At 48.9% G+C, this 13,993-nt stretch overlaps 1 protein-coding gene across 1 annotated transcript; it reads left to right on the top strand.

Annotated features, from left to right (window-relative positions):
- Window positions 1-363: 363 nt before the first annotated feature.
- LOC108107466 (protein jim lovell) lies at window positions 364-12,734 on the top strand. Its single transcript, XM_017215014.2, has 4 exons — window positions 364-498; window positions 3,199-5,434; window positions 8,036-8,167; window positions 10,728-12,734. The coding sequence occupies exons 2-4, from the start codon at window positions 3,235-3,237 to the stop codon at window positions 11,564-11,566; spliced, it is 3,171 nt and encodes a 1,056-aa protein (XP_017070503.2). The 5' UTR covers window positions 364-498; window positions 3,199-3,234; the 3' UTR covers window positions 11,567-12,734.
- Window positions 12,735-13,993: the final 1,259 nt, after the last annotated feature.

The following is a 13,993-nucleotide window of genomic DNA, read 5'->3' as shown; positions in this document are numbered from 1 at the left end:
GTTGTGATAAGGGAAAATATATATTTTATATGATGAAGGAGTAACGACGTCGGCATCGCTGCCGGCGCTGCTGCCTCTGCCAACTGAGCTTCGTCCTGCCGAACGGAACGCCGCATCCTCATGTGATTCCTGTTTCGCAGGCTCCGACTGTTTGTGGCCCGCTGCTCATACGTGTGCGCGTACGTGGGCGGCTGTGGGCCACGCGGGCCAGGGGCGTGGCAACTTGGGGTGGCAGTGGGGAGCAGCGCGTATGTGCCGTCGCTGCCGCCGCCGCAGCTGGCGCTTCTGTTGGCTGCGACGCAGTAGCAGTGTTTTTTCAGGCCAGCCCGACATCATTTGAATTAGTCGCTTCGTGACGTTTGAACGGTTCGAGACATACACGCGACGCCCACATACGCCGAGCATTACCCGTTAGCCGCTACCCGTTAACCGTTGCGATGTTCAGCGGCAATCCACAACCCCGCCGCCAATAGAGTCCAATACTTGAACGATCGAGAAGTATGTTAAGAAACTATTTTACGCGAAATACGATCCGGTATCAAGTGTTCATTAGAGGATTATAAAAATACCCAAAGAAGAAGGGTTATTTTTAAAATTCCGACAAGATTTGCAAATTTATTTGACTTTTACTTTCAAAATATTTGAACGTATTTCATTTTTTAGAATTCACTGCATATGCATGACTATTTTCAAGTTTTCTAAATTTAGTGGTTGAGACTTTCGATCGGTTTTTGAAAGAGTGTAATCATTAACTTAACCCCATCTAAAATGGGATTGACATTATTGGGTATCCTAAACTATCTTAACCAAGACTGTTTCGAATGGAAAGCAACGATGTGTTTATAGTGTTACGAATATCGCGCCCCTCATAAACATAAACATGTGCGAAACCTTTCAAATGAAACCCGAAATCAGTTCCCCGAAAACTGCCAGCCAAATTAAAGGATCGATATGGCCATATAAACATACGAATGGGCCGCAAATTGACCTGTCAGCAGCCATTTAGGGAAGAATATCCTGCCCTTCGCGATCTACCTGTTCAGCTGGTCTGCATTGTCCTGTTTATTTACTTTCTGTGTGCGTGTGTGTGTGTCAACATACACGATCACGCACCTGATTATCACCTGAACGGCCGACCAGGGGAAATCCTTCGGCCCGCAGAGCGAGTGCGAGAGAAGTGCGAGAGCGAGTCTCTTTTGATCCCGTCCACCCCGACTCACACATGCACGCATCGTGTGGTGAGAGGTGTGGGGTGCGTGGTGTCTGAGGGTTGCGTGTGTGCGGGGTGTGTGGTGAGGGCCGTTCACTCATAGGTGAACACCGTCACCAACTTGGCGTGCATTTATTTGCAAGGATGTAGCTCAGTTTGCCGCGAACCCTCAACAGGAACGTGTTATGATCAAGGCTCGCGACCTGGCCTCGTTAGCAGTTTAATGAGTAGTGAATATTCGAGTGCATTTCGCACAGAGTTCGGTGTCTCGCGTACTGCCAGTAAAAAGGATTACCGTGAACACTTTCTGTTTAAGAATAGGTAGTGCAAGAGCAAATCATCTTGTCCTACGGAGGTGCCAGTTTTACTGAATACTTTGAATGGTATGGCTAAATAATTCGACTATCACAATTTCGATTCTGGGGCCATAAACATTTTGTATTTAATTTGAAAAGTGTGTTGCCTTCTGTGAATATGATTAGTTCCTGCCAGCAATAAGCTAATATGTTGCATTTTAAAAATATAGCAGTTGCTGATAATTCTTTTACTTTGTTTTATAAAATAATTTTGAGTTTGAAATCACACCCAACTTATTGGTAATGCAGCTTTTTAATGTAACTTAAGCTAAGTTTTCTGTAGAAGAAAAACAGAAAGATGGAGGGAAAATGTAGGTCCCTGATGAAAATTTAAAATTTAAAAAGCGTCCAAGCTTCGCCTCAATACGAAACCCTTAGCCACCTTCGACTGACTTACTTTGCCATTAATTAAAAAACTTGACAGTGTCTCTTCTCGGCGTTCCACTAACTTGCTTTTACCTGTCGCCACTCTAAAGCAAAATAAATAAATAAAAATGTTGTCTCAGCTGCCGCAAACCGCAAATGAGTTACGAGCGGAAAAAAAGGAGCAAGCCAAGCCAAACCCGAGAAAGGAGCGAGGTAAGCGCCCAGCAGCTCGCTGCTAATTGCACATTGTTGCATTCGAGCGTGGTTATCCTTTGGCTCTGGTTTTGGTCCCAGCAGAAAGTCCTGGCGTGGAGAAGCATGTGTTAATATGCGGTTTCCAGCCCCATCCGCCCAGCACTTACTGCTCAGCAACAGCAACAGCAACCGCTCCGAAAGGTACAAGGACCAGCCAGAAGATGCAGCAACTACGGCAAATAAAAATGTTTATTTTGCTAGCGCTCCTACCAAAGTTTTTTAATTTTGCCTAAAGAAGTCAGTGTGAGTTGGGCTCGAAAGTTTCCTATGCAGACAAAATCAGACAGCTGGTGACTCTTTTAAAAATTCACACACGCAGCGAGCGCCGCTTCCGAGTGGAAGGGGTGCGGAGTCATGCCAGACAGTCGCTGAATTAATTAGATGCCTCGCACGGGATGTGGCAAGCGCTCACATAATGAACTGCAACAGATCAAGGACTCATTATCGGCTCTTCTTGTTTCACCAACATTTCATGCTGATCACTTATTGCTACTTCAACAAAAAGCCAAAGGATTTGTCCGTTAACAAGCCTCAGGATCTTGCATAGAGCAAGGACCCTTGAGAATGCTGCCTCAGAGCCTGATTCATTCCACTGTGGCGTGTTTGGGGCACGGATAAACAAAGCAAGACAAAATCCGAGGCAGACGCATGCTGAGACAGCCGGGAGGGGGCAATGAGCCATTATCACACATCACACATCTGCATGTGATATCCTCGAGGATATGCGACACGACACGTAGCAACTGTGATTGCTTCACCTTCATACGTCTGTTCCCTGGCATTGTTTTCCTTTCCTTAACTCCTGCCTCTTGTTGCCTCTTCATTTTTGCCATTCTCAGCTCCGCAGCTGGCAAAATGATATATGCCGCGACTCATTAACATATTATCACCGAATGCCTCACAGCATATGTCATGAATACGAATACATTACGCCGGGAATTATCCTAAAGCTCTGCTTATTCGTCTCTCACCTAAACCTTCTCTTTCTCTCCCCGTTTCTTCCCTCCCTAGAGAAGCTGAGCACCTTGCACGTGACTGGAACGGGGCATGTTAAAGGACGCCAACCAGGAGTTGATGAAACATCGCCCTCTGACGACACTCCCCATGACCGACTACGCTCGTCAGGTGGCGCCCATACAGCTGCCTCTGCCGCTCCAACTGCCTCTTCCGCTGACTATGCCGCTCCCGCTTTTGGCAAAGACTCCGACTACCGATCACGCCCCTATGCACTCTACGCCTCCGACAACGCCGCCCACCCCGCCTCCACGGCCCTTGAATATGAGTCAAGCGGCAACGGGGGCAACAGAAGCGGCGACTCCCTCAGACCACAGTCCCCCGGCCACACCACCATCAGAAGGGGCTCCTGCTGCAAGCTCGGCCGCACAGGACCACTACAGCCTGCGCTGGAACAACCACCAGAACCACATCCTGCGGGCCTTCGATGCACTGCTGCAGACCAAAACGCTAGTTGACGTAACCCTGGTCTGCGCTGAGACTTCGATCCGGGCCCACAAAATGGTGCTTTCCGCCTGCTCCCCCTTTTTCCAGCGCGTCTTCGCGGAGACGCCTTGCAAGCATCCAGTTATCGTACTCAAGGACTTCAGGGGCTGGGTGGTGCAGGCCATTGTGGACTTCATGTACCGCGGAGAGATCAGCGTCCCCCAGCATCGCCTACAGACGCTAATCCAGGCCGGAGAGTCGCTTCAAGTGCGAGGACTAGTAGAGAGCTCCGTGCCGGAGCACACGCCCACACCGGCCGCCTCGCCTGATGATTTCGGGATAATGGAGACATCGATGCTGTCCTCCAGTTTTGAGGACGAGTCACCATCAATGGTCCGACCCTCTGCGGCTGGGAAGCTGATGATGCCCTCCGCCCGACTGTTCGGCAGCTCCTCGAACGCTATGACTGCCCTGAGCCTTCGACGAAAGCGAGATCAGGACTGTGACCGCGAGTTGGAGAGCGACCAGGAGCTGGGCGGCAGCTCCCCAATGCCGCGACGCAAGCAAGCACGACCACGCCGCCGATCTGGCGATGTTCCCCACGACTTTGCCCTGAACAAGACCGAAACAGAGGCCCTCCAAACTGTGATCAAGCATGAGCTGCTCGAGCGAGCGGAAAGAGATCACGATGAGGATAATGATCAAGATCACACCCACAATGAAGCCAAGAAAAGCGGTTCGTCGTCAGCGGAAACATCGATAGACCACACTAAGGAGAAGAAAGCATTGAAGCCAGAAGGAGCCGATCAACCCCTCAACCTCAACGAGAGCCACCACCGACTCGAGCTTGACGATGAGGAGGACGACGATCAGGATCATGAGGAAGAGGAAGAAGAGCAGGACATTGAAGAGCTTATTCACACGACCAACGAGCTGAGGCGTCAGGCTGCCGCGGCTGCTGCAAATGCGGCTGCCATGTCGCCCACCCCCTCGCCATGTCCTAGTGACGGGCCCGAGGACCTCTGCACCACCAAGAAGGCCAAGGACGGGAACACCAGTGCCGCCCACTCGTCCGACTGTGAGTCCAATAACAACAACAGCAGTAAGCTTCAGGACAACAACCAGCGCATAATGTTGTCTTTGAAAGACATCCGCCAACTGAACGCCAACCCGAACCCCACTGCCATCCACACGCCAACCAGCTGCTCTGGAGGCAACAGCGGACTGCTCAGTTTCCCTCCGCCGGGTCTCCGGCCACCAGGACTCCCGGACAGCCCGCCCTGCCACATGGAAGCGCTAGAGGCTCAGATGCACGCGGCAGCGGCTGCAGCCGTGGCTGCTGCTGGTGCGGGCGAGCATCCCTTCCACCACATGGAGCACCAGATGGAGATGTCCTTGGCTGCAGCAGCGGCAGCGGCTGCAATGCATCAGCGAGAGCCACGGGATCCTCGAGACCCGCGCGACCACAGCGCCTTCGGAAGCAATCTGTTGGGGCCAATGGGGATGCCCCCATTCGTAGGACATAACGGGGGACATCCGGGCAATAGTGGCCCAGGAAACGGATGTCCCGGACAGGCTGCCCATGAACGACTCGAAGAGAGTATGAATCGTCTGAGCAAGGAGCTCGGAAAGGAGTTTGGGAAGGACTTCGGCAAGGAGTTCGGGAAGGAGTTCGGGAAGGAGTTCGCCCCGGCATCGCCGATGAGTCTGCCAGGGCACTTCAATGCACCGGATGGACCTCCGCATCCGCCGTCACCACTGCCCTTTCCTGGCATGTCCTCTGCGATGACGCTGACGCCGCCGCACAGTAAGTACACAGTTTGAATCTAATTTCGTTTGACTTTAGCCACTCGAACCCGCGGAGGTCACTAGGTTATCTTTCGGATTGAAAGTCTACGCCCAGCGGAAGTCTTTAATAACGCAAACCCGCAATCACCTGCTCACGTACAAGGGTGTTCCTCCCCCACACTCCAGCTCAGAGTATCCTTCAGTCCTGCTTCGCTCTTTTCTCTCTCCCCCTCCGCCAAAATCGGCAGAAATGCAACATGTGGTCTCTGCGCGACATCAAAGTGTCGTCAAGTGACGAGTATCCTTGGAGAAGTGCTCTTGCACTGCCTCGCAAAGCTGTCGCAAAAGCCCCTAAGCCCATTACGGCTCCTCAGGCTCCTTTGCCTTTGATATGACCAGTTAAGCACTCCGCACCGAGCCCGACTCCGTCGAAAAGGAGCTTGCCTTAAACGTTTCCGCATGTGGAATACCTGCCAGTCCACTGTTTCGTTTTTTACACTAATTAAGTCATAAAAAGTTTTCGCTGTTGACAGCTCCCAAGAAATATGGTAATGGAACCGTATGAGCAATGGCTCCTAATAATTTGACAGTTTTCCAAACGGTTCTGCGCTGACAACGCCGTCTGGGGAGACGCCACCAGGAAGGGGATTGGGAATGCCTTTGCGGTTGGCGCCCGGGTGAACTGCAGTCGAAGTAAATTCAATTGCGTTTTATATGATTTTTATATTCATGTCACTCGGAGTCAGGCGAAACAAACGCAAACACAAATTGAGGTGCAAAGGTTGGAAAAGCGAGGGCTGGGCTTGCTTCCGCCGTTGCGTGCAGAAAGCGCAAGAAATTTATGTTGTGTCTTCTGAACATGTGAGTTTCCGAGGGGCTGGGTTCGAACTGTCAGCAGACGTTTAGCCAAATGACTTTTAAGTTGCCTGGCTGCCGGGCAGGAGACATCACTCCTCGCCCGCCTTACCCCTGCCGTTTGTGGCCATGTGTTGTGTTTAAAGTATGCCAAAGCGCGCACAACTTAAACCTTTTGGCAAATAACTTTGGCAGCGTCGGCGGCATAAATAAAAATACGTGGCGACGTCTCGTGGTTGGGCTGCCCCAGCCCCTGCCTCGGTCTAGTCCTTCCACACAACTTGTGCATATAAGTCGCGCGATATTCATATTAATAATATCCGTTTGGGGAGGCCCTTGCCAGGCCAGGCCAAAGCAGAAGCAGAGCCCAAGGACCAGGACCTTCACCTGGGCGACAGAAGGGCGGCTGGCGGGTACATGCAGCGAGACGCGCACACAGGATATAAAATAAATTAAGGCACAAAAATATGAAAAATTGTACGAAAATGCCAAGTGGAAGTCAGGCAGGAAGCGCAATACCTTTTAATGCGACAAAAATTTCAGCCAACATATCAGAGCAGGCCGAGGAGGCGGTAAGGGGTAAGGGCAAGTAAGTCGTTCCAAAGTCGCGTCGTATTCAAGCAAATCGCTAACTACTGCATAAACAGGCTGCAGGCAATGAAGGATCTATCCAAGGATATGCCGTGGCAAGAACTGTGCAGTCCCAGGACACAGGTGGTATCTGACTATCTATTACCCTGTCGAATTAATATAACTTCAACAAATATTTTATATTTTGTGTTGGGATTAGGGCTAGTCTTTATAGATTAAGAATTATAATTTATCCTAAATTCAATTTCGAGTATAGAGTATTAATTTCGTTTGGAATAAAAGGCACTGTTTTTCACTTACCTTTCTCCAAGCTCATGGTATCCCGCGTTGGTTGCAATAAGCCCCATCCCTAGTGGCGGCCATGCAGACAGTCCTGGAAGAGATTTACCTCCGCTTGTCGTTCCTATGAAGAATGTGATTTATTTTTTCTGCTGGAACATTTCGGCGTGAAAATCATTGAACTAATAGCTTGTGACGTGTGGTGAGGGCCGAGGCTTATCCTTCAGGATTTCAAAGGAGAAATCCACTAATTCTGCCCTTCGTCAGAATGAGTTGGAAGGAAAGAACGCGCATTACGTATACGCCGCGTGTTGTAATGTCTACTTCAGAACACAGAGCCAAACAATGTGCGCTCGTTATTTGTGTCATTATGCTGCAGATACAACACATCGCGAGACATAGAAACGGATACGTCCCCTTATTCATATGCTGGGGCATTGTCTTCGCCTCCTTCTGTCTTTCAGTCTGTATGTGAGCTCGTCTGCGTGGCGGGTTTGTTTGCATCTTGGAATCCGCGGCGCGACTTATGAAATCATTCAGCACAATGTCAATATTATGCGTTGCCTCCCATCTGAGTGAAGGTCCTCTGCGGAGTCCTTCCTGGGCTATCCTTCAGACCTCGGCTTCGCTCATCAGCGCTCCAATTGTTTCACTCATGTGGAGAAGTGCACTCCAAGCGTAAAATATTAATAGAATAACGATGTGCCATTGTTTACTATCCGGTGGAACCGTTTCGCGGAGTGTGTTTGCGTCTATTGTCTTGGCGGCTAATCAGCGTCAGTGGGCCGGAAAATGAGCCGCTTATGCTGAAATTACCCAATGCATTTGCCATAAATATAAGTTATTTTTAATATTGGAAGAATTCAATACTCACCGACAACACTTTCATTTGCAGTGTTCGGCCTGGACTCCCCCCTCGGACTCTTTCCGCCCGGAATGGATCCTGGCAAGCTGTACAACCCACTAATGGAAATGAGCGATCCAAGGGACATGCCAGGCGGACCGCCTCCGTTCCTAAAAAAGAAAAGTAAGTACAAGTAGCCCATGAAATAAGTGTATAGAACAAACTTTCGCCAAGCCGAGCAAACAACTAATTAACCCAAGAGACATGGCAGACCCCAGAGAAGGAACAGCCAACACCTTCCTACCGCTCGAAAGGTTTGAAATCATTTTGACATGATTGGCGTCGATCACGTTGGGGCAGTCGAGTTTGTTTTCCGATCGGTTCCGTGCCTGGCTGCAATACTTCACACCTGACTGATTGATCTCGCGCTCCGGCTGCAGAGCCTAGGCCGAGTCTTCAACCTTTGTGCCTCTTGCATTTGATCTGCTGCACTTTAGATCACGTATTTGAGCTGGGGCACTGGGAAACACTTTGGCTGCGGATCGATTGCGGGTAATTGAAGAGCAAATAGAAAGGGTCACAGCCAGGTTTATAAGTGCTGGGCTAAACTATAACTGATTACATTATCCTAATTCAGTTACGAAATCCACTAAGAGGGATAGCTCGTGTTTTGGCCGAAATCCATGAGCCGTGCCTTTCGAAAATTACTGTTCGAGTCTGAACAATGAACCCGCCAAGACTGCACTCATTTATGCCACATTCTATGCGCACTCTCCCCACACCCTTCGCCCCTTCCCGATCCGTTCCAGATACGATCACCGATCTCCGATCACTGATCACTCGTGCGATCATGTGAGGCGGCAAATTTGTTTCTGCGGTTTTCCTGTGCACCGATGCAATCGCGAAACGTTCAAGGAATGGTTTGTTTGTTTCTTTATTGGTTTCTTGAATGGGGCAACATGTGCACCTATGCAGAACACGTAAGCGTAAACGTCGCTTTTTCTGATTGACAAATGGGCGAGGCAAGGAAGTGAACTCGAGGTACTCGCAGTCTCAATAGTTTTTATCGACTCACCTGCGGACGATGTGAAGCAAGTGAAACCTCAGAGAGTGAGTTAAGCTTTTTTCTCTTCGCTACACACATTCACCTGAGCCAGGAAATCAATATTGTTTCCCATTTCCCAAATAAATGTAGCTCACAAGTCAATTATGGCCAGCTAGCCCCTGATTGACAAACGAAAAGTGACGGAATAACAGAAGGGGTAGATAGGAGATATGAAGACAGACTTCTTTGAGCTATAAGCTGCATATGAGATTTTTGCTTTGACATATCATTTGACAGTCGCCGTCTATCGGCGCTAAGTGCTTGAAAATCTTACGATTTTTTAATCCTACGCATCTAGACCAATGCTTTCTAACCCTTCTAGGCGCCATATCAGAGCGATCGAGGCTTGTGAAAGCCAAATGAAATCTCACGCAGTAGGTAATTTCTTAATTTTCCGGTACTCAAGAGCACATCAATTGAGGGAATAACCAGCCCAGAGTCGTGATCATATGTTGGGAATGTCAAGTTGAAGAATATCCAGAAGATTTGTTAAGTGTTATCTAATCCGGATCTCCCAGCGTGTTGAATGATGCCGAATTACAAGCACAGCTACAACAATGTAAGCCGCCGAGTAAAACGCAAATCTGGCGTATAGCACGATATTCTTTATTGCAAATCTGCAAAACCCGTTTCGCAACTGATACCAATCGGGAGCTGGGGAAGCGCTCCACTCGCAACTCCGACGGGATCCCCTTGTGCTCTGCGGCCCGCAATCGTGTGGGTGTGATTAACTGATTTGTTCACATTCATTTGTTCATTCTCCGATTGTTTTGAGCCCGTCTGCGAAACGTGATTTGCGATTTGTACCAAATTCAAATTTCGTTTATGTGAAAACCCGATTTGGCTAACAGTTAGGACTAGTGGAACTTCATTAGGCAGAGTATAGGTATTCCAGGCTTACCAATTGCAGTTTGCTCTTGGGACCAGATATTTTCTGTATTTTCGATTTCACTGGAATCGAAGGGTCAGGCCTTGCTTGTGACCCAGCTGGAGCAGGCAGGGCGGGAATGCAACTTCCCAATCTCCCAAATGGAGGAAAATTCATATGATCAGGCCAAAGCGACCAGTGAATTAGTGTAAGCTGGAGTCACATATTCACCGGCACATGGAGGTCTTAGGTGCACCCCTCCTCCTTTAAAGGCAAGCAGCTGAGGGGTTTTAGGAAAGGAACCTGTACCTTTGCCGCAGGTTTCGCCGGTGCCAGGCGATATCTGAGGATCTAAATTGAGTTTTAGCGGCGCATGTGACGCCGCAGTCGCTGCACACTTAATTTGCATACAGAGGAGAGCCGTGCGAAGCCGGGAAGGTCAGATTGGGAACCTCCACAGCGTTCGAGTTTCTTTAGCAGTGCCGAAAGATCGCTCGCCCCGAGAATAGGTGCCACACAAAGAATCGTAGCAGGGTGTGTTCCAGCTAAAGGCAAGCCGAAGTTGACTGCTCTGCTCTGCTCTGCTCTGCAAATCCCAGACAATGGGTGACTTTTCAACAAATTTGTCTAGGCAGCATATGAGGCCGAGATTGAAACATTAGCAGATGCAAGCCGAGCGATAAGCTCGACCTGATGGAGCCCTTGTGGTTCCTCCTCCTTATTCCTCTGAGAAGCCACCTCCTAACCCAAGTCTTTCCCTTCTCTTGCAGTGCCACGACCAAAGGGACAACACTCGGCTCCTCGCGGTGGTCCGCCTCGCTCCTGGACCAACACAGAACTGACGGAGGCACTGCAGCACGTGTGGAACAAGAAGATGACCACGTCGCAGGCCTCGCGAATTTTCGGTATCCCCTACAACTCTCTACTTATGTACGTGCGGGGCAAGTACGGAAAGAGCTTAAAGCTGGAGCAGCTGCGCAAGGACTGCATCAGCGGACCACCGATCGAGATGCTGCAAATGGGCATCGGAGGAGGTAGTGGTGGCGGCAGCGGATCCAATAAGAGCGAGAAGAGTAAGGAGCGCAAAGAGAAGGATAAGGACAAGAATTCTGCGAGCAACAACGCCTCAGGTGGGTCGAACAATGCCCAAGGTGGAGGTCCGACCCCTGGCAACGGATCTTCAATGCCGCATCCCGGAGAACTAGGCCCTCTGGGACCGCTAGACCTGGAGCTGGGTCTCCCACTTGGTCCCCCTGGAGGTCCACGCAGTGGCAGTTCCGAGCCCGATCTACTGAGCGGCCCTAACGCCCTGTTCAACCCTTTCAACCCGCAGGGCTTCTACCCGGACTTCGCCGGCGGCTTTCCCGGCCTCCCCTTGAGCATGTTGAACCTGCTGCCACCGACAGAGCGTCACCACGCAGCGGCCGCCATGCATCACCTGGGCGTGACAATGGACGAGGACTGCAAGTCTGTGGGCTCGAAGCAGTCCTCCTCCATGGACGACGACTACGCGGGCCCTGGGATGCCGCTCTCGCTGGAGCAGCGCAGGGAGATGAACGCGACGGGCCCTCCAATTACGCAGTCAAACGGGGGAGCAGGGCAAGATTGAAACTTGTGGCGGGATTGGGCAACCGGAGCTGCCAGCACCAATCCAATGTACTTCCCTGCTTTCGATCCGGACCACGAGCAGAACCCAACGTCGCAGTCTCTGCCAACACGTCCCTCCGTGCACCAAATGGCCTGCCGTGAGCTCAGCTTTAAGCCGGACCTGTTCATGGCCAGGCGCAAGCTAAAGCGCTTCCGGGCCAAGCGCCAGCTCCAGGCGCAGATGGAGACGCAGCCGGCAGCCGTTCCCGCTCCTTGTCCTGTCAGCCACACGCTGCCTCCGCTCCGGACTTGAATGTGAACTCGAATGCAATATGTCTACTATTAGTTGATTGTTTTTGTTTAGAGGCCCCGATGGACTTTTGATTTACGAGGATTCGGTTTCCTTTTGTTTAAGCAAAGTTGTGTATATTTTGCTGGTGCTTTCAGTTCCTATTCCCGATTACATTTTGATATTTTGCAGTTAATTTTAACTTTAATTTTAAGTAATCCAATATGACAAAGCTTACAAAGCATTTGAGGCAATACGTGAAACATATATTACTCCCTGTATTATTGTATAATTTAAGTGCGGAAGGATTATAATCAAAATGAGAGAAATTCGGAGGAGAAGAAAAGTTGTATATAGGCGGAAATCCAAACCAACAAGCAGCATTATCTCTGGTGAGGCTGTGGCACCGACTTCCCCGACCCGCTCGGTCGGGGATTGAGGCGGAGCAACCTCACTGCAATTAGTAGTATCGACGATGACTGTACCAAAATTTTTAATGTTATTTTATAAAAAACGAAAATAAGTTGTAGAGTTAAGTGTTCTCGTAGGCAATTCGTATTTGTATAGAAAACATCAGCACCAACGTCCTCACTCATAGTTGTGCACTCTCCCCTCGCCCCTCACCCCTAACTCCACACTCCTCACCACCCAACACACACATGCACATTCCTAGTTAATCGCAACGCCGCTTTGTAAATCCCCGCCAACCTCATGGATGCCCCCAGATCTGTCCGTTTTGTAATCTTATTTGTAAAGAAGGCAGCAGCCAACCGACAAAGAGGCCCACAAAGCGACACCTTCCCGCGCAGTGTTGATATAAGCTCAAATAACATATTTTAATATTAACTACTAAACAGGAACTTATGTAAGTAAATAATATTAAAGTGTATGCATTACAATAAATAGTAAAAGTTATTAAATAAAACGATGAAAGGTTATCTTTGAACAAAAGCTGGGCTTACAGGGAGCTTACAATTTATTTTATTGGCCAGTCACATTGCATAGGGGAACCCCCTGGATTTGAATTGGATGTTAGGCACAGAACCCGGAAGTGGAACACGAAAGTGATTCAGTCCGTCATAATTGATCTTTATAGCTCAAGTAAATAACAATCGATCTAGTTTACATCAACATTTGGAAAAGAAAAATTTAGAAAGTTTAACGTACTTAATACTTGATTATCCCCCCTTTTCTTTCCACTGAATATTTATTTTTAATATTTTAAAGATTTAAGAAGAAGAAGATAAACTTCACTTATTTCCGATATTTACATTACATACATTTACCTTACGTGCAACAATTACATGCGCCCTCTAGAATGTATCCTACTTACATTTTACAAAACGAATCTTTTAAGGGCAAGTAATGTCCACAGAGGGCGCACAAGTTGTCCACCACTAGAGGGAACTTCTCTATCTTTACATGGCGCTTTACAGTTAAGCGTAGTTCACAACCTTTTTAGTGTACATTAAAGGGGCAGCTCCTATAGTTGCGAATGTTTTTTCAATTAAGAAACGTCATATATTCCTATTTAAATCTAATGTTTTATAATAATTAACAGAACAACATAAAAATAATAAGAGAAATATTGTTTGGATGGTCTCTGAGTCAGAATGGCAGTCAGGCAGTCTAATCCTCAGAGGTCAGAGTCTGCTCGGTGCAAACTTTATCGCGCTTTTTCCCCTGCTAATGCATCCCAATCTCGTTGCTGCTATTGCTGCTGCTTCTTCGCTCGGCCAATGAACTGGCAAGGCAGTCAATGGATCATTAACTCTAGAGAGCCGTGGCCAAAGCTGCAGCTGTAGTCTTCGTATCTCAGACGGAATTCTTAATATTGTTTACAAATTCTAATAACACGGAGTAGACAAGTCTCCTGCGCCGTTTGTCAGTATTTTTAATATGCCAACACCGTTATCGCGAGTGACTAAGATTATCTACACGTGCTGACTTTGGCTTGTTTGGAAGTCGTCTTACGTTCACCTGGGAAGGTCGTTTTATCCACCACTGCTAAACATTGAGTTCTGAAAATAAACTGATCAGGACAAAATGGAAAAGCCGAAGTCGAGATGGTCACATTGCAGAATCAGGCGGCAAAGACTAAGGCAGTGCATGGGGATGAGGGCGTGGGCGTAGGCGTAGACATGTGACATGTGCAACGCC

This window comes from Drosophila eugracilis, unplaced genomic scaffold, assembly GCF_018153835.1.
Source record: "Drosophila eugracilis isolate 14026-0451.02 unplaced genomic scaffold, ASM1815383v1 contig_1765, whole genome shotgun sequence".
Taxonomy (NCBI): domain Eukaryota; kingdom Metazoa; phylum Arthropoda; class Insecta; order Diptera; family Drosophilidae; genus Drosophila; species Drosophila eugracilis.
This window is presented reverse-complemented; position numbering and strand designations above follow the sequence as displayed.